General features: G+C 38.6%; 1 protein-coding gene across 2 annotated transcripts in view; it reads left to right on the top strand.

The window, feature by feature from the left end:
- Positions 1-22,420, top strand: part of stim2b (stromal interaction molecule 2b) — a 65,997-nt gene that overhangs the window by 13,921 nt on the left and 29,656 nt on the right. For both annotated transcript variants that reach the window (XM_061960964.2, XM_061960963.2), the window contains one exon: positions 20,314-20,444. In XM_061960964.2, coding sequence (XP_061816948.1) covers positions 20,314-20,444 — 131 coding nt within the window. The remainder of the gene's footprint in view (positions 1-20,313; positions 20,445-22,420) is intronic.

Here is a 22,420-nt window from a genome sequence, read left to right as displayed (position 1 = left end):
GCAACCCTTAGCTATACAGCAAGACTTTCTGATCACAATCTGTGGGTGATGTGGCCTGTATGTGTGTGGCGATTGAGAAATGGCTCAATGAAAAACAAGGTGTAAAGAGAGCAAAAGGCCCAAAGGAGACAAGAGAGGTTTTGCAGTGATTTCAAACTAAAAAAGGTAGACAATTTGGTGAAATGTTTACACTGTCGAACGGAGCTGGCATTTCACAATAGCACGACATCGATGATGCAGCATTACCAGCAAGCATCTTGCATATTTAAGAGAACCAAATAAGCAGAAAAAAAGTATATTTTGACAGCTAACGCCATCTTATGTTTGACTTGCATAATTAATGTAGTGTATACCGTATGTATTCATTCCAAAACATGGGGGCATGTGAGGACATGTTAGCATCTAAAGTTCGTATGTTATTGCTAACAAGTTGCTTGTCCAAAAATCAAACACCACTCCTCCAAATGATATATTTTTAATTGTGTATGTGTTAAACTGTTAAATACATTGTCACTCAGTTTATCATACTTTATCAGTCATTTTTGTTTGGCTTAGGTCTTTATATTTTACCTTGTTTTAGGCTAAACATTTTTTTTTTTAACCTATTTCTTTTATTTAAGTAATGTATAGTGATGCTCTCAGGCTAAAAGTGCAATTTCTGTTTTATGTGCATTTTATAAGAAGAAATACTAAAGGTCATTAGAAAAATCTTTGTTTATCAGTATTCTTTTTTAAAGACGCATTGAAGTTAGAATGTGTGTTTCATTTGATAAATCAAACAAATTAATCAATAGATTACTATATAATATATTCCGCTCCAGTAGGTCTTTTTTGTGTGAGGAACGTTAGACTTACTAAAGGGTGGCGTTGATGACCGACTTACTAAAGGGGTGGCGTTGATGACAGACTTTAGAACGACATTAGATAGAATGTAAGAGTTGCTAATTTTCTATATGACCCTAAATTGCTTCAAAATATGTCCTCAAACGCTTGCTAGATATATTAATATGTCGTTGCTCTGACGCTGCCCAAAGGTGGACAGCTGCTGCCTGTTTCAGTCCAGGGGCTTTAGGGTTGTTATTCAACCTAATGAGGCCCGAGAGCAGATCCCTCAGAGAGTATTTATAAAGTTACTGGTGAAGTTGTCCATGCTTTTTTTTCCACCGGGCAGCTTACTAATGCTGACGTTGCTGTTACTATACATTCTGAAGAATTTTAAGGGTATGTCACTTGTACTGTAAGTGGACAATGCGGGCAGTTTAGAGGGCTATGCAGTAGACCTCCACCCCTCTTGGCTGGTGATTGTTGTTAGCTGCACATAAAAGGTGTCGATCCCCTTGTTGGCAGCGTGTGACACTCGTCTGCATGGCAGCAAACATACCTGAAATACTACATGCCTCCAGAATGTGTGACCTACAACTTTCCACTTTCATTTAACTGTTCTCCTTGGGCTACAGACAGGTTCGTGAGATTTAGGCCATAGGACAGTTACAGTATGTTGTAATCACTCTTTGAGCCCCTAAACAGATGCGGACCGTTTGGTGCCAGGGCTCTCAGAGCAGGATCCTGCACCGTAAAGACTTGTCACCCTAACACAATAAGAGTCCAAAGCGTCGCCCTTCACAGAAACCTAACACTGTCTCTCTTTAGCTTGTAACTTCCGGCAGATCCTCTGTGCTACAACACGTTTACTGGGGTTCAGTCCCCTTGCATTTCAGGGACTTTCCGGCAGTGTCGAGCGTGTGACATGGTAGCCAAGAGGTCAAGAGGGGCAAGGAGAGGTGTAGATTTCTTCGGCATGCCATTTCACTGCCATTAACGGTCTGAGCTACACTTTAAGAAGATGGTCAACAAGCAGCAGGCCAGACAGAATTATTTGATTATGAACTGGTATTTCTTGTCTCTAAGACCAAGGTTGTACTCCCGTTAGGCCATTCGTACCGTGCTGGACCATCCCTTTTCCTGGCCTATTTGCTTCTTTATTACCGCAGTCTCCCTGATTTATATTGTTATAATTTAAAATCTATCCATCCATTTTGGATACCGCTTATCCTCACCAGGTCGCAGTCAACTGAAGCCTTACCACACCTTAGACTGGTGTAATTTGAAGTTGTTCTACTTATTACTATTGTGGAAGTTGGCACAATAAAATAAATGACACACCTTTACTACGCACAGGAAAGTTGTCCTGGTATAAGAGAGTGTTCCATGGGCTTTGGCCTTTGGATAATTTAAGTGTCTTTATCAACAAATGTGTCGCTTATCATTGATAACTCGTGAAGAGTGATTGCATTACTGTCTGTCTACGACTCAGCTATGCTTTGCATGTGCCTGCAATCATGCCCACCTGCTCCAGTCAGGTCAAAAGAGGGGAAGTGCACTGAAGTCGAAAGCGGATTAGAGAACTTTAGTCGTGAAGTGTGAAATGGGTACAAGCACAGCCTAGTGTGAATATGCCCAAGGAACACAAGCCATGACGCACCAACTATGCCTAATGTCGATATAAGCAAGGACAAACAAAATATCTTCTTTCACCTTAACAATCCTAAGTAGGTCTGGGCCAACATTCCATAAGTCAATTAATTGACGATAAATGAGCATGAACCATTTTCATCGCTTTTAGCAGCTACGTGCGTTTTTACCATAGCGGTGAATTATCTTGTCCTCGTTTAGGTTGTATTTTTTATTCAAGTGCAACATTTTGCTCACAGACAAAATATATTTGATTGTTATTATTTGTTTGATTTATTTAACTTGCCGATGATTGTAACATTTTCATTCCGATTACAATGTTAAAATGCAAGACAAATACACGTTCATTGCATTTGAAAGGATAAACATGCATTATTATTATTATGTATTATCACTACATCAAAAGTTAATTTGGTCTCATAAAAATAATGGCAATAATATCGTTTATCTGTAATAATTTGTAGGTCAATATATGGCCAAGAAAAAATTGTTATCAGCCCAGGCTTATTCCTAAACCCTAATCTCCATTGTAACGCCGCTAATAAAAGCCAGCAGGTGGATTTTGAGCTGTTCATTGCACATCTCCGGCATACAAATGATATTAGGGCTGCAACAAACCTATTTTAATAGTGGATTAATCAAATTATTATCAGTATCGTAATTTAGCCGTCAGCTTTTAAATTAATCTTGAGATATTTTTAGCCATGTGCTAACTAACAATAAAGCATTTTTTTCACACAACTTAGTCTTTCTGTGGTTACCTAGCTAGTCAACAAGCTAACTATTTTTACCAAGGAGAGTCGCAGACCACATCCTGCAGATATCCATCATGCCTCCGCTTTAAAAATGCTTTCATAGCCGATGTACTACCATTAGAGATGTAGGCAGGCTGATATTATCGGCCGATAAATGCGTTAAAATGTAATATCGGAAATTATTATCGGTATAGTTTTTTTTTTTTTTTTTTTATTAAATCAACATAAAAAACAAGATACACTTACAATTAGTGCACCAACCCAAAAAAACTCCCTCTCACACTCATTCACACAAAAGGGTTGTTTCTTTCTGTTATTAATATTCTGGTTCCTACACTATATATCAAAATATATCAATACAGTCGGCAAGGGATACAGTCCGTAAGCACACATGATTGTGCGTGCTGCTGGTCCACTAATAGTAAAATTAACTATTAAAGGTTAGTACTAATTTTCATTAATTACTAGTTTCTATGTAACTGTTTTTATATTGTTTTACTTTCTTTTTTATTCAAGAAAATGTTTTTAATTTATTTATCTTATTTTTTTTTTTTTTTGAAATGTACCTTATCTTCACCATACCTGGTTGTCCAAATTAGGCATAATAATGTGTTAATTCCACGACTGTATATATCGGTATCGGTAATTAAAGAGTTGGACTATATCGGAATATCGGATATCGGCAAAAAGCCATTATCGGACATCCGTAACTACCATGACAAATAAGATCCCCTTTGACTTGTTTAGGATGAAATGTTCTTACACTTTGGACGTTTCCAACATGTTGCCATAGACATTTTTCTCTTCCGGTTGCTGCTTTTCACCGGCCGCGCTGACTCGCACTTGTTCGTTCCTGTCCGGAAAAATACGAGCGATGACTTCACTAACTACCGTTTTATCGACAAATGAATTTGTCGGTGACAAAATTAATTGTCGATTTTTGTCAACAAAGACGACCAATCCTTAGTTGATATTACACATCACATCAGGTAATGGAATAACTTATACTTTGTTTCCTTTTGCAGGAACCTGACTTGACCTGTCCACAGTTGCGTAACTAACTCAACATTACAATATGTCGCACCATCAAAACAAACAGAAAAATCCTGTTAGGCAAGGAGATTAAAAAATACACATGAATCTATTCAAGCTGTCTTTATAGTGTGACGTTCCCATACTAACACAATACCTCCTGATACCGTGGCATTCATAATTACAGTCAGCAATGGACTTGTAAAATGTTATTCGACAAGGAAGGCTTTTCTGGAATTCTTTCCTTCTTAAGGCCTTGATGACCGTGCTGTCTGCGACACTCCAACAATGCAATCCAACAGGAAGTAGATGTTAATATCGCACATCTCGCTCGTTTAAATGCCTCCTGTGCCATCTGTCAAATACAACTATTTTGTAAAGAACTTTTAAATTCAAGCGGTAAAATTACTTTGTGTTTGTGACCACACAGGAACAATAAAAGAGTTTGCACACACTTAATGGGAAACTGAACTGTTATTGGAATTTTGCCAATCGCTCACAAGACTAGAACACTCGTGTCTTTTTAATAAATATATAATTGTAAAGCCCTCTAAAACAACTTCAAAGCCTCCATCTGACATTTTATATATACGCTGCAAGTATATATTATATATATATATATATATATATATATATATATATATATATATATATACATAGTACAGGCCAAAAGTTTGGACACACCTTCTCATTCAATGCGTTTTCTTTACTTTCATGACTATTTACATTGTTAATTGTTCCTTAAGGCATAACAACTATGAATAAACACATGTGCCGTTATGTACTTAATAAAAAAAAGGTGAAATAACTAAAAACATGTTTTACATTCTAGTTTCTTCAAAATAGCCACCCTTTGCTCTGATTACTGCTTTGCACACTCTTGGCATTCTCTCGATGAGCTTCAAGCACACCTGTGAAGTGAAAACCACCTCTTATGTATTTTTTTTGTTAAATACATAACTCCATACGTGTTCATTCATAGTTTTGATGCCTTCAGTGACAATCTACAATATAAATAGTAATGAAAATAAAGAACATGCATTAAATGAGAAGGTGTGTCCAAACATTTGGCCTGTACTGTATATTATGTAGTAACAAACACATTCATAACAATATGTACACATTTTTTTTTACCATATTTTGGTCATTTTAAGCATCACCAGAACTTTAGAAATTAATTTCCTAGACACGTTTACTTCAGTGCCCATTGCAACACACATCCTGCTTCTGGAAACAAATGTGTGTTCTTCTTCCTGCAACAAACTCGTGTACTTATGTTTTCTAATCATTGCAGACTTCGTAATAGACGATTAAGATGGCTATTTTTAGACAATGAGGATTCACAACCTTATCTTTTTCAACCTGAATATACGGAGGATGAACTGCTGGTTATACAAGCTTAGCGAGCACGAAGAGAGGGTAAAATGTTGGGGCAAATGGAAGCCGAGAGACTCAGGACCGGCATGACTTGACGCTGCAAATATGGAACATGGAGGCAAGTTATGCCGACAGAAATGGAATGCATAACTAAAATCAACTGGGAAAAAAACGTACCCGGCCAGCTTGACCAAACGGACAACTGTCCATCGAGTGAGTCACAATAATATTGATTATGATACGTGCAGCACGTCATGCTCGTTAGTACAACTACATACACTGTCGAGCTAGCTGTGTACAAACACATGAAATGTGGGCTAATACTTGACAGATCCTATAATATGATTGTACATGTTTTTCAGTCAAATCAAATCAACTTTATTTATAAAGTCAGTACAGATTGGTGTCGTATCGCATTGTGTTGTGCATTACAAACTAAAAAGCCATTCAGCTGCTGAAGCTAGCTTACAGCTAATGGTGTAGCATGCAATCACAACATGATGTGTAACTAAGCTAGAAAAACAGTACCTCAGTGTTCGCTGTTGCAATAATAATGTTGCTACAGCTTGGTTATTATACAGGTTACAAAATGTAAAAGAAGTATTGTTGGTGGTTTTTGGATGCATTTTAGAGTGATTTACAGGCAGAATGGATCGTTCCCGTTAGCAGCGTTGCTAGCCTCTTGGAATGAGACGATTATTACAAATTAGAATGCAAAAAAACCCAACAAAAGTCTTCTTGTCTCTCATAAGAATTGTGAACAATATTTTCAATTTGGCGTTTCAAATGTTTACTGCCTGACTACAGAGAACTTAAAATGCCTTCTGCATGTTTAGTTCTGTGTTTCATTCATCATTTTCCTGCAGTCTGGATAGGCTCAGCCTTCCCCCCTTTTGCCCCTTATGACCAAAAAGAGCATGTCATAGACTAAGCGTGCTTATTCGAGGGGTCTTCAACCTTTCCTTCAATCATTCTCATTTCCCTCTCCGACTTCATCTGGCTCGTCCTCAGACATCGTAGAGCTTGTGTTTTGGGGTCTGTTATTGAAACATTCCTCAGACGCCCCAGCCTGTTAAGAGCGTCTCCTTTTCTGGAAGTTTTTAGGATCTGACCTTGTGGTTTTGTGCGGATTATGCCTTTTTATTTGCCCTCATGAAAGCCCAAGGGAAGATTAGTGGTTATTCAACATGGGTTTGAGGCACTCACAGCTCCCTTGAGGAATAATGGCAGCTTAAATCAATTACAGGGAAAAGGGATGGTCCACCTCTACCTTTAGACGCAATATGTTGTCTTGCCTGTTCAGTATCCGGTTGTGTTCTGACGTGTTTTCGCTTGAAAACGCGTGTAGGCGTGTAGGCCTTTGTGAATACTGGAAGCACAGCAGTCAGCACAACCCAACAGCCTTCCTCTTCTCGACATCTGGTATGGTCATTCCCCCACTGCTAGAACGTACTGTGATCCCATGTGTGAGGGATCTCTATTGCATCCCAGACAGTCCTCTGTTGGCAACACAATTAGATTGGATGTGCAGCTGTGTGACTTAAATTCATTGAAACTAAATGATCAGTCATGTGACTAAGGAGCACGAGAATCAGGTGCGTTACTGTTGCATCAGCGGGACGGAACTCTTCCAGAAAGAACTGAATTGAGGCAATACGGTTTCTTAAAAACCTCTCAAACCGTGGGATTAAAGGTCCCATAGCATACTATGTTTACCAATATTAGATAAGTCTGAGAGGTGCCACAATATTGTAGTGAAATTGTGTTGCCCATCACCTCAATATCACCCAACTACGGCCACAAATCTTTCGCTGGTGGGGGTTCGTGTTTTCGCAGACTGGAACACCCCCTTCTTAGTTTCAAATTAAAATATTCAGTCTGTACAGGGTGCGTCGAACTAACTAACTGAGGCATCTAAAGAACGTTAGGGAAATAGTTATAAAACAACAAAGAGTGATGTATCCTGTTATATCTGGTGTAATTTTATTTTGAAGCCCGAACTGCGATGTGTTGCGTGGAACTGATGTCGAACAAATAAAGACTTTCATGGTAGAACAAGCCTTGCCGTAGGTTGGAACCTACATACATAAACATATGACAAAAGAATAAATGAACCATATTCTCGAAACAAATGTTTTCTCCGGACAACATACCACGACGGAAAGTTGCCAATATGGTAAGAGTTGCCATATTCAGTTAGCCTTGCAAAACAATACGCGATTGGTCGAGTAAATGCTATCGGTCAACCTCCATTGGGCTTTCTTGAGTCATGATGCCCTGAAGCCTTGGTGCTGGAATTTAGACAGTTTAAAAGTGCTTTTAGTAAGCCCGACTGGGAATCTCTTGTGTGTCTGTAGCTTTAATGCTAATGAACTGTACAGTGGTACTTCAACTTACAAGCACCTTGCATTCCACGATTAAGCGCGTAACTCAAAACACTCGTAACTCGAATCAGCCCTACCCATTGAAATTAAGTGAAAATAATTTAATCCGAGCTGAGCCCTCCCAAAACTGCTCAATTTTAACATGTAACATGCCTTTTCAAAATGAAAAACTTTTGAATAAGAAATACCGTTTGAAAAATAATAAAATAGACTGCATTACAAACTACAGTAGTACTAGGAAATAAAATAATGTACAGCATTTACTTTGAGGAGCAGACTGTTATAGGTGTCTCCTCAGGGCCACTACTCCGTCGTGTAAGTACAGGACCTAGGAAATTGCTGTTTTTGTTGCACACGGATGACTTGAGTGACAGACCGGGGAGGTCAGCGTTGACAACAAGTGATATTTATGTCTGCGGATCTAAGGTGATTCTTGACCGTTAAGTTTGCTGAGTCAGGCAGGAGTGGATAGAACGAAATGAAACACGCCAAACACAGCATAAGTAGCTTCTCAATATTTTCATGGATAATGTTCAACGTTGGGACATTTGTGGCTGCATGCCGCGGTGGGACATGTTATTAATGGTTTGTTTCCCTGCTTTGGTCGTCTGTTTATTGTTGTTTGCACAAATTTTCTCAGTTCCTGTGGTTGGAGGGGAGTATTTTGTCGAGCTCAAACACGCACATCAACTGTCTAATCAAAACCTGTGTTTGTTTCAGCCTGTAACAATATATTTACTCTATTTCTCAAACGGCACAACTCTGCCAAATAATTATTCAACCGGCAGCAAAGTGGCCTTGAAACTCAAATTATGCTCGCAACTTAAACAACAAAAAGCAGAGAGAGAGCTTGTTTCTCAAATGACATGTAAGTTAAGGTACTAAATAGTTGAGGTACCACTAAATTTGTTATTTTAGGATGTGTAGCAAAGCCTGTTATATATTTTCTTTTACAAAGCTGTCCTCAGATGATATATTTTTTCTTACTTTTAGTACTCTTAAGGACAATTACTGTGTTATAGTTACACATGTGCATACTAAGGGACCTCTAAGGTGACTATTTAGCTCCAAAAATGTAGAAATATATATATATTTTCTCAGCATATACAAGGGCTCCATGGATGATATTGGTATCAAAATAAAGGGGAGAGTTTGTGATGTGAATATGTACATAGAGGATATCTATTGTACTGGGTTAGTTTATTTCCAAGCTCTTTTTCAGCTGACATTATTTGGGTTACAATGTACAATTGGCTATATCATACATTTATTAATACAAGCATCATGTAGAAATTACCCTATTCAACGTAGATGCCACCCATCTGGCCTCACAAGGTTTTAAAAAGTAAAAAATAAATCACCTGGAACATTGACATGCTGACTGCTTTTGTTGCCGCCTTCTTTTGAAGCTCTTTTGACAGTTTGCCAAGTGAAATACTGTACAAAAGTGTTTACTCGCTGCATGTGTGTGAGGAAGACCTCTGCCATTGTTGAGCTCTTACATCCTGACAGTGGGAGCCTGCCGGGCTAAAAATAACCTAGAGCTTTCCAATTTTGACGTCTTTTGGGACCGGCTGTTTTGATTTTACACGTCAACAACACCCCCCTTCACCGTCAGTGTTGTTCCTCTGTCGGAATGCTCAGGGTCACTAGCGGCAACTTCCTGTCACATCGTTTTTCATAACTATCCGTATGTACACAAAAGAGAGAGAACAACTCGGAAAAGAAGGTTTGGGCTGTCACTGTAAATGACAGTTTAAAAAAAAAAAAGGACTGAATTGTCTTTATTCCGAAGCATCTGAAGATATCTGATGAACAGAATTAGGCCAACTTAACAGGAAAAAAATGCGCACTTCAACATAAAAGTTTGAAGAAAATCAGTAGTGAAGCAGTTGTGCTTTCCGATTTTAACTTGATACAGTGGAACTTGCTTATCTCGACGCCATTTGAACCGGTTGGCACATGTCAACATAAGCAGTTGTTGACATAACCAATATCGAAACTGAAACTAACCATTGCATGCAAAGATAGAATGGGCGATAAAATATTTTTGAACCAACAGCAGCTTGTTGACATAACATTCCTCTCTATATTTGCATATTTTGATTTTTTTGTTTTTTTATACGATATCGCAGTGATGTTGCTAGGTATGCGTCCTGTGTCCCTGACGCATCAAAATCGTAAATGACACACTAAATTCACTATCCATGCGTGGCGGGCACACACCTAATTTTTCCCATGGAAAACTATACATTGTGATGCCTTGTTTAGCAGACCTTACATGCACTGTTTCAATCCCCTGTGCATCTACCGGTACTCGACGCAGACGTGATCCCCTGTACAAAGTATCGCGACATGCTAATTTAGCCACTACCAACTAGCCCGTCACCGCTGATTTAATTTCAACTAGAGATAATATCGGCAGGCCGATATTATCGGCCAATAAATGCTTTAAAAATATCGGAAATTATCGGTACCGTTTTTTTTAAATTATCGGTATCGTTTTTTATTTTTTTATTAAATCAACATAAAAAACACAAGATACACTTACAATTAGTGCACCAACCCAAAAAACCTCACACTCATTCACACAAAAGGGTTGTTTCTTTCTGTTATTAATATTCTGGTTCCTACATTATATATCAATATATATCAATACAGTTTGCAAGGGATACAGTCCGTAAGCACACATGATTGTGCGTGCTGCTGGGCCACTAATACTACTAACCTTTAACAGTTAATTGTACTCATTTTCATTAATTACTAGTTTCTATGTAACTGTTTTTATATTGTTTTACTTTCTTTTTTATTCAAGAAAATGTTTTTAATTTATTTATCTTATTTTATTGTATTAATTTAAAAAAAAAGGACCTTATCTTCACCATACCTGGTTGTCCAAATTAGGCATAATAATGTGTTAATTCCACGACTGTATATATCGGTATCGGTTGATATCGGCATCGGTTGATATCGGTATCGGTAAATAAATTGTTGGACAATATCGGATATCGGCAAAAAGCCATTATCGGACATCCCTAAATTCAACCATTCAAAATACGAACTTCATCGTAAATAAACCTATGTTTCCACTGATCGATGATGTGCTCATTCGTGCCGATTATGTTTTAACGTTTAGGGGACGTGCTGTAATGAAATAAATAAAACATAATTCGGTGGTGGTGATGAAAATAACATTAATTGGCAGCCGCCAGTTTGTTATGCCCAAACAGCGTCTACGCATACATCATGCTTCCAAAGAGATCACTTTTTTCCCCCCATATTTTTGATTGTTGCTGCTTTTTGTACAAGGTTCTTTGAGACTTTTAAGTGTTTACAGACTTTTAATGACTTTTTATTAAAAAAAAAAAAACTAGCAATAAATCTAGCATCTTCTTCTGGTGTTTTTATAGAATGTACTCGTGTTTAGAGACTCTACGTCACCCTTGCTTCGCGCTGTTGCTCTAGTCGGGACTTTCTCTTTTTAAAAGCCGCCAGTCCTTTTAATGTTTGCACATTTTGTTGATGGCTGTCCGCACGGGTCCATCTGCAAAATATATAAAAATCATGTCCACATCGCAGACATGCTGACAACGCTCCAACGCTGCGTTTTGTTTACATCCGGTTTCGGTAGCGCGTTTTTCGGTGATCAGTCTTTTTACAGTGGTCGAGTGTTCAGTGCATCACTTGTCAACAGTGCGCAAATAATAGGCTATATATACACCAATTCACACTATAACAACCAGCTGATGTTAACGTTTTATGTTCGTGTGGTTAAATCTGATGTCAGTTAACCCATGTTTACAAACACACCGTCCGTGTCAAAAAGGTGATTGGCGGAGAATGAAGAAGTGTGGTTTTGTGTCCGGCAGAGAAGTGAAGACTCACGGAGAAGTGTTTTCATGGGAGGTAAAATTTGTTTAAATTGTGCCGTTGTTAGTTATCATAAGATTGGTCATGTAAGTTAAAAATAGTATCGAACTTTGTGTCATTTATTTTCGGGGCTACAATATATTATATTACTTTAATTAGTTTTCAGGTAGAAAAAAAGCCCTTATTTTCAAAGTGTGGCGGTAATAAAAACGCCATGGAGGCGCGCCACATTCAAGGTAAAACCCTGATATCACAGTCTCTGTAAAGTTTGAGCCCACATTTTGTTCTGTTTGTACACAACTCACCATACAGCATTTGCTGTCTGTCATGATATACGCATGACGTGCTGCGTGCAACTTGATTATTATAAAGTTTGACTCAGTTGTCTGTTTGGTCCATCTGGCCAGGGACTTTTTTTTTGGTTTATTTGGGTAAGCACTCCATTTATGTCGAAATAGCATGGCTTCAAATTCCAAATTTTGCAGCTTTGAGTCACTTACACCTCACTCCCTCAGCTTCCTTCCTTCTTTGTGCTGGCTTCTACAAGTAGTAGTTCATCCTTAGTATGTTCAGATTCAAAAAGATAAGGTTGTGAATTCTCATTTGTCCAAAAATAGTTGTCTTTGTGGTTTGTTACCGAATCTGCCATGATTAGAAGACACACACACTTTTGTTTCCGGAAGTGGGGAGACACATAAGTCGGCAGTGCGCTGCTATGGAAACAGAAATAAATGCCACGGGGAATTAGTTCCGGCAATGATTTAAATGACCAAAATAAGGTAAATATTGTGCATATTACATATTGTTATGAACGTGTCTGTTACTACATTATATACTACATATACTTGTATATTAAACATTGATGGAGTGTTTTGAAGTTGTTTTAGGGCAGTGGTCCCCAACCACCGGGCCACGGCCCGGTACCGGTCCGTGGATCGATTGGTACCGGGTCGCACAAGAAAAAAAAAAAAAAAAAAAAAAAAAAAAAAAAAAATTATTAAATCAACATAAAAAACACAACCCAAAAAACCTCATTCACACTCATTCGCACAAAAGGGTTGTTTTTTTCTGGTTCTTACATTATATATCAATACAGATCGATACAGTCTGTAAGCACACATGATTGTATTTCTTTATGACAAAAAAAAATAATAAATCCCCCCCACCCGGTCTGTGGGACAAATTTTCAAGCGTTGACCAGTCCACAGCTACAAAAAGGTTGGGGACCACTGTTTTAGAGGGCTTTGAAGGCTACAACGGTGACCATTAGCCGCATCTTCCAAGCGTTTTTTTTTATCATCTTTAGAAATACAAATTTAAAAAAGGTGTGTGTTCTTGTCTCTCATAATGATTGTGAATGATAGGCAAAATTCCGAAAAAGTGCAGTTCCCCTTTAAGTTGATCCTTGTACAGTTGTGCAAGTATTTGTGGCGTTTCAGCATCCTTTTACATGGATTTTACACGGAGGGGCGGTATAACTCAGTTGGTAGAGCGGCCGTGCCAGCAACTTGAGGGTTGCAGGTTTGATCCCCGCTTCCGTCGTTGTGTCCTTGGGCAAGACACTGCTCCCAGTGCCACCCACACTGGTTTAAATGTAACTTAGATATTGGCTTTCACAATGTAAAGCGCTTTGAGTCACTTGAGAAAAAATGCTATATAAATGTAATTCACTTCACTTCACTTCACTTCACACTTGTCCAGGATTTTTGACTTTTACATTATCGTTCCGTTTACTTTCACCGCAATGTTTACAAAGGCTTCCCTCCTTGATGGCTCCACATCCGGGTCTTAAACACTTCATACGTTTCCATCCACTGGCTTCGACCATGCATAAAATCGATCGTTCTGGAGCCACAAATCGTTGAACTTGGACTAACCCATTTTATGCAAGTAACATGGCTTTGCTGTGGGCTTTCATTAAGTTTTCTCCACTGCTTTGCTAAGCTGTAACAACACACCGCTGCACGCACCACCTAGTGTGCTGTGCGGGATTAATTCTGACCGGGCAGCACAGGTAGACTACTTTAGTTCCATTTTGTAGTTCCGTTATAGCGTCCTCAAAAAATAAATAAAAAGCAAGACTGAAGTCTATGCATGTTCTGAATAGATTTTTTGTTCAAATGAAACCAATCATTTTTTGTGGTCCCTTTTATTTAGAAAAATATAAAAAATATTGGTATCGGGACAACCATAGAAGAAATAGAAGCTCCAGAAGTTTTGTTGGTGATTGATGATTGATTGTTGGTATTTTGATTTTTTTTTTTCCTCAGTTTTATTTCTTTATTTTCTTTTTGATAAGGATTGTAAGACTGAAAATATGAACATAAAATAAATATTAGAAAAATATAGCGTCCATTGTGTATTTTACATGAATAAAATAGAAAGTTTAGTGTCAATACATTCACACGACTACATATACTGAACAAAAATGTAAACAACACTTTTGTTTTTGCTCCCAATTTTCATGAGTTGAACTCTGAGATCTAAAACTTTTACTTTATACACAAAATACCTATTCCTCTGAAATATTGTTCACAAATCCATCTAAAACTATGTTAGTGAGCATTTCTTCTTTGCCAAGATAATCCATCCCACCTCTCAGGTGTGGCATATCAAAATGCTGAATAAACGGTATGATTATTGCAGAGGTGTGCCTTAGTCTGCCCACAATAAAAGGCCACTCTGAAATGTGAAGTTTTATCACACAGCACAATGCCACAGGTGTCGCAAGTTTTGAGGGAGCGTGCAGTTGACATCCTGACTGCAGGAATGTCCACCAGAGCTGTTGCCCGTGAATTGAAAGTTCATTTCTCTACCATAAGCTGTCTCCAAAGGGGTGTCAGAAAATTTGGCAGTACATCCACACATGAGCAACCCTAGTTTAAATGGTTTCATCAAGCCTATTTGGGTGATGTTTGGCGGGCCAAATGAAAAGTTTTGGCGGGCCGCGAGTTTCTACTAACTACTACTAACTATCTTCTATTATGCACTTTTTAGACTCTCCCCCTAAGTACTATGAAGAACAAAAGTATTCATTCATTTAGTTGTTGACTAACACTTAACTCCAAAAACTGTAAAAAGCTCATTCATGAAGTTAATTTTGAGTTTTAGTTTTTAATTTAGCTTTAGTCAGGCTTTTGACGATTATGTATTTTAGTGTTAGACGTATTTTATTCAGCTAAATTTATTTAGCTGAATAAAATATTTATTTAGTTTTAGTCGACTAAATTCTTCAACATTTTAGTTGACTAAAATTACTGTAAATTTGTCGAGTAAAATATAAAGCATAACGCATCTTTCAAGTTGTCATTGATACCACTTTTATTAGGGTTATTACAATTACTGTACAATGTAATACATCAACACTGCATAACTTGGCATTTTTATTTACTGTTTTAATTGGTTTTACCCTTTAAAATCGTTTTTAATCATATTTATTTTATATTGGTTTATATTTATTTATTTTTTGTTTTTATTCAGTCATTGGTGGAGCTAAGGATAATATTTGAATATTGTTTTTAATATTGTTTTTAATTTTGTTTTTAATATTGTTGTGCAGCACTTTGGAAACATTGTTGTTGTTTAAATGTGCTATATGAATAAAGTGGATTGGATTGGATATACAAATGCATTTCAAGAATTCTGAATATGGTGCATCACATTATTTCAAAATCAATTGAGACTAAGAGACTAATTAAAGCCTCAGATTTTTTTGTAGTTAAATACTGAACATGCATTCAATAAAGTGGAGTATGCAACAGAGCAGATCGTCCGCCATTTTAATAAGCGAACGAGCTGGGTTGAGCAAGGTGCAATATATTTGTGTGAAGTGAAATTATAATTAAAATAATTTTATTTATTTAACAGGAAATAATGGTAATGGAACATAAAAACAATGTTCAAGCATTTGACACTCAAATCTTAACATTTATAATGTAATGAGAACTGCAATAATACAGTAATACATTATTTACATACACAAAGTTGTATACAAGAACTGTTTGCAATTTGGAGTACATAACTTAGAAAAATTATAATTTAACTATTATGTTCAATAACAACTATTTTCTGTTCTATTATTAAAATGTAAATATAAATTTTATCATGTAGGTCTACCATATATTTAGATAATTATGACCAAACTAAAATATCACTGATCTATAGTGTTAAAGGAGAACTGCACTTTTTGGGGGGAATTTTGCCTATCGTTCTCAATCATTATTAAAGACATGACTGATGATTTTTTTTTTAATGCATTCTAAATATTAAATAAATAAAAATAAGTAAATGTCCGCTTATAGCGGAGCCAATGGGAGCTCCACTATTTTGCCCATAAAATCCAATAAATAACCATCCAAAAACCACCAACAATACTCCATTTACATTGTGTGACTTGAATATTAACCAAGTTTTAGTGATATTGTTATTGTAAGCGCTAACGCAGACAAACTATTTATAGCGGCGCCGTGATCATTGAGTGGTCAGCTGCTTTCTCGGTTCTTTGCTCCCTGTAAATGTATTGTAGATCATAAATCATGCATCTCACCTTGATTATAGAAGGACGAGGATGTAATGTGACATGTAGGTCCACTTTGACGGCCAATCCAAACCTGAAAATGGCGAGAATGACATGAAAAGACGCTTGGTTCCAACCCCCTTTTCTTTGCAAGGATTACGAGTTATTCTTCATCTAAAAGGGAATATAACAAGATTCTATCAGTAAGCATCCTAATGAGAACAGACATTGTACAGTAAGTGATGTTTTATGTTTGTTGGCTCTCATGAAATCTGCAGTTAGTAACAATCAGTGATGTAGTTGTGATGCGTTTTTGAAATTATTGTACCGTGTATGCTTAAAATGAGCAAAATACGTAAATATTAAATGTTATTATAAATGTGCCCGTTACTACATTACATTTATCCATCCATTTTCTCCCGCTTGTCCCCTTCGGGGTCACGGAGGGTGCCAGAGCCTATCTCATCTGCATTTGGGCGGAAGGCGGGGTACACCCTGGACAAGTCGCCACCTCATCGCAGGGCCAACACAGATAATATTCACACTCACTTTCACACACTAGGGCCAATTTAGTGTTGCCAATCAACCTATCTTTGATTGCATGTCTTTGGAAGTGGGAGGAAGCCGGAGTACTCGGAGGGAACCCACGCAGTCACCGGGAGAACATGCAAACTCCACACAGAATGAGCCTGAGCCCGGGATTGAACTCAGGACCTTCATATTGTGAGGCACATGCACTAACCCCTGGTCCACCGTGCTGCCCACTTACAACATTTATATAAAACATTAATGATCGTTAGGATGTTTTTTAAGGGGCTTTTATAGGTAGAATAGAACGACATCCGTAGGCTCCATTGTAAGCTGACTTTTGATCGCATTTATTTAATATTTAGAATGCAAAAAACAGAGAAAAATATATGTGCTCTTGTCTTACATAAGGATGAATGATTCCAAAAAAAGTGCAGTTCCCCTTTAAGGATATTGTTGATCCTCATTGGTTAAAGTATTCACAGTAAACCCAAGGACTATGCTCACTTTGACATATTTCCTGGTGAGCCTGTTGATTAATTTCAGTACTACTTCCACCTAGCTGGGGGCCTGTGTGCGGTTTATAGCATGAATAAAGAGGCTAACACTGGAAGAACCCCGTCAACTGGAGGCCATTGTAGAAACACTGCTTCAAATGGTCCTGCCATGCAAACCACAGCGACACACATACAGTATTATACATTATGTAATATGTGAAAGAACCTCATTGTCTAACAGCTCCCATTGCTGTCGGGCAAGCAATTACATCGTCATGGTTTCAATATCTTCAGTTCTACTGGTGTTGCCTTTGTCCAAACTTAGCGTGAGTCCAATGGGATGTCTCCATTTGCTTATTAATCCTTGCGTAAACAGAGCCAACATAAAAACAGCAAAAAAAAAATGCCATAGTGTGCCAGACTTTCCACGGAGATGAGCTGGATGGCTGCACTGAACAAGCGACACTGCGCTGGTGGATTTACAAACCCCGTTTCCATATGAGTTGGGAAATTGTGTTAGATGTAAATATAAACGGAATACAATGATTTGCAAATCCTTTTCAACCCATATTCAGTTGAATATGCTACAAAGACAACATATTTGATGTTCAAACTGATAAACATTTTTTTTTTGCAAATAATCATTAACTTTAGAATTTGATGCCAGCAACACGTGACAAAGAAGTTGGGAAAGGTGGCAATAAATACTTAATAAAATAAGTTGAGGAATGCTCATCAAACACTTATTTTGAACATCCCACAGGTGAACAGGCAAATTGGGAACAGGTGGGTGCCATGATTGGGTATAACAGTTGATTCCATGAAAAGCTCAGTCATTCACAAACAAGGATGGGGCGAGGGTCACCACTTTGTCAACAAATGCGTGAGCAAATTGTTGAACAGTTTAAGAAAAACCTTTCTCAACCAGCTATTGCAAGGAATTTAGGGATTTCACCATCTACGGTCCGTAATATCATCAAAAGGTTCAGAGAATCTGGAGAAATCACTGCACGTAAGCAGCTAAGCCCGTGACCTTCGATCCCTCAGGCTGTACTGCATAAACAAGCGACATCAGTGTGTAAAGGATATCACTACATGGGCTCAGGAACACTTCAGAAACCCACTGTCAGTAACTACAGTTGGTCGCTACATCTGCAAGTGCAAGTTAAAACTCTCCTATGCAAGGCAAAAACCTTTATCAACAACACCCAGAAACGCCGTCGGCTTCACTGGACCTGAGCTCATCTAAGATGGACTGATACAAAGTGGAAAAGTGTTCTGTGGTCTGACGAGTCCACATTTCAAATTGTTTTTGGAAACTGTGGACGTCGTGTCCTCCGGACCAAAGAGGAAAAGAATAATCCGGATTGTTATAGGCGCAAAGTACTAGTATTGTATTAGTGCCCAAGACATGGGTAACTTACACATCTGTGAAGGCACCATTAATGCTGAAAGGTACATACAGGTATTGGAGCAACATATGTTGCCATCCAAGCAACGTTACCATGGACGCCCCTGCTTATTTCAGCAAGACAACGCCAAGCCACGTGTTACATCAACGTGGCTTCATAGTGAAAGAGTGTGGGTACTAGACTGGCCTGCCTGTAGTGCAGACCTGTCTCCCATTGAAAATATGTGGCGCATTATGGAGCCTAAAATACCACAACGGAGACCCCCGGACTGTTGAACAACTTAAGCTGTACATCAAGCAAGAATGGGAAAGAATTCCACCTGAGAAGCTTAAAAAATGTGTCTCCTCAGTTCCCAAAAGTTTACTGAGTGTTGTTAAAAGGAAATGCCATGTAACACAGTGGTGAACATGCCCTTTCCAAACTACTTTGGCACGTGTTGCAGCCATGAAATTCTAAGTTAATAATTATTTGCAAAAAAAAATTAAGTTTATGAGTTTGAACATCAAATATCTTGTCTTTGTAGTGCATTCAATTGAATATGGGTTGAAAAGGATTTGCAAATCATTGTATTCCGTTTATATTTACATCTAACACAATTTCCCAACTCATATGGAAACGGGGTTTGTAGTTTGACTTTTTTGCGGCTCTCTTTATTAGACGAAGACCATATTTGTTCCCAAAGAGGACTCTCTTAGCTCATCAGCAAAGACAAGCGTAAGCGAAATCGTAATATAAATGTGCGTAGCATTTTGAGTGATGGGTGTGGTGTTCCCCTGCAGGCAAGAGGAGTTACGCTAATGCAAACTCAAGAGAGCATACAATCCCAAAAAAACAAAACAAAACCTTCCCGTTTCAAAATAAAAGCGACTGAATCGCGAGCTGCGCACAGTTGAAGAGATCTTCCTTTAGCATACCGACGATGAAGCCGGTGGACGCCGATATGCCGTATTTTGACAAAGCGCTCATATTTGGCCAGTGCGTTTTACACCCCGCTAAACATGGATTCACTGGAACACACTCGCATGTTCCCACAATGGAGGTGTTGTGTTTATGCTTGGCTCTGTTGCATTTGGACGGTTGTCTGCAAGGTATGTTGCTTTTTTTGAACGACATAAAAAATGGATACACCGAAATACAATTTTCACTCAACCTTCATCTTTAAATGTTACTTGTGGTCTCGATAATATGTATTGGATATGCTTTGGTGTACATTTTGCACGACTGTCACATTTATAACAGACTTTCTGCATGTGTCTGCAAAATGTTTCTGGAGGCCTTCCCAGATTACAAATGAAACCACCACCCACATCTTTGATTCCCCACAGGTGAAAAAAAGACTGCAAAACACAGCATTCAGAGGCATCCAAAACCGCATGCATGACCCGTATTATTTGATGCTTTGACACACATAAGTCAGAAAAGACGAAATTCCTCACAGATCCCCTTTAACCCACTTCTGTGCCCTTCCAGACCCCTGCCTCATTGTCGTACCCCCGTGCATCAGCGAGGCCGACCGCTTCAGTCTGGTTTCTCTGCGCCACATCCACAAGCAACTGGATGACGACAACGACGGCGGCATCGAGGTGAACGAGAGTGTGGAGGTGAGTTCCGCAAATATGTCTTTTGGATATGCCTGCTTACGTCAACTCTTACAGTACAGGTGCCGCCTCGGGACATATGTCACGCAGTGCTTATTTGAAATCCTTCTGCAGGTCCTTCTCATGTTATTTGAACAATGACACATTATTTGCACACATTATAGCCTATGGCTTGTTGCATGGTTATGGTCGCTGTATACCCTTTATTTATGAGGGTGTCCATGCCATCATTAAGTTAAAAAAAAATTGTTGACACAAGAAGGCCCCGTAGAGTATTTAGCTAACAAGTTGCTTAAAACGTGTACATTTCCTCAACTTTTGGAAGCTGATACTTCAAGCTACGGCGAGCACGTTATATAACAAGGACTGGACTCAGGACCGTGGTCACATTGCTTGTGTGTTTAAAACCGGCTGCTGTGAACTTACATGAATCCTTGTGACTCTAATTCCAAATAAACTCATGAAACAAAGTGGCTTGTTCACGCAAAGCATGCCAAAGAATTCTTATGCAAATCTGAGGGAACGTTATGTATAAAGTTCAAATCCCCCTGTTATGAAAAAAGGACGTTTTAATGATGTTCCAACAGTAATGTTTCCTTAGAGCCTGTTTATTTGCACCAAACGTGAGAAAAACCTGCTCCAGACATATACATATATGTCTGGAGCCGGTATAGCTCGGTTGGTAGAGCGGCCGTGACAGCAACTTGAGGGTTGCAGGTTCGATCCCCGCATCCTCCATCCTAGTCACTGCCGTTGTGTCCTTGGGCAAGACACTTTACCCACCTGCTCCCAGTGCCACCCACACTGGTTTGAATGTAACTTAGATATTGGGTTTCACTATGTAAAAGCGCTTTGAGTCACTAGAGAAAAGCGCTATATAAATATAATTCACTTCACTTCACTTTTTGCTTTTAAAGTTGCAGCTTTTCATGACATCATGAGGGAAAAAACTCCTTCCTCATGTACCCGATGCTGCCTCGACTCGTCTTGACTACTGCAATGCCCTGTATGTAGGCATTAGCCAGGCCTCCCTCGCCCGCCTGCAGCTCGTGCAGAACTCTGCTGCTAACACAGACCCGCAGACGTGAGCACATCACCCCTATATTAGCGTCCCTTCACTGGCTCCCTGTGCGTTATCGAATCAATTTTAAACTCCTTTTATTTGTTTTTAAATGTCTAAACCGACCTCCTTCAGCCTTACTGCCCCACCCGATCCCTAAGATCAGCCGATCAGCTGCTACTGACGGTCCCTGACACAAGGCTGAAGCTTAGAGGTGACAGAGCTTTCGCTGTTGCTGCTCCCAAGCTCTGGAACGACCTACCTCTGAGTGTTAGACAAGCCTTCTTTCTTCCTGTTTTTAAATATCTCTTAAAAACATACTTTTATTCCATGGCTTTTAACACTGAGTGATATCCATCCTGCAATGGCGCCCCATAATACACCTGCTGTGAACCTATTTTTATGTTTTTATTTATTCTATTTTATTTATTTATTTTTTATCGTTTTCTGTTTGTGTTGTGTTTGCTCGGTACTCGTATTATCTTTTAACCTGCCCATTGTACAGCACTTTGGCCACCCCTGTGGTCAATTTTAAATGTGCTTTATAAATAAAGTTGATTTGATTTGATTTATAAGCTCACCACAACTTAATAAAAAGCAAGCTTTGCTACATGTTCTAAACGACGTAGTAACTACCCTTCGGTCAGCTAGATTGTGAGCGGTAAATTTTAGTCATTTAGTTTTTCTTAACCTAATAGACTAACCGAGTGTGGCGTTGCTGTTAAAATTTTAGCGCTGCTAAACTCACTTAGCTATGTTAATATTGTGTCTTTCAGTCCCACTCCTTGTTATCCTTGTTATTAGGGATGGGTACCAAAATCGGTACTTTTATAAGCACTGACCAAAGGCCGGGTACCGTTAAACGTAAAATCGAACAGTGCCACATTTCGATAACTTTGTTGCACGTGACGTCAAGTCC

The sequence above is a fragment of the Nerophis lumbriciformis genome, linkage group LG05 (assembly GCF_033978685.3).
Source record: "Nerophis lumbriciformis linkage group LG05, RoL_Nlum_v2.1, whole genome shotgun sequence".
NCBI lineage: Eukaryota > Metazoa > Chordata > Actinopteri > Syngnathiformes > Syngnathidae > Nerophis > Nerophis lumbriciformis.
This window is presented reverse-complemented; position numbering and strand designations above follow the sequence as displayed.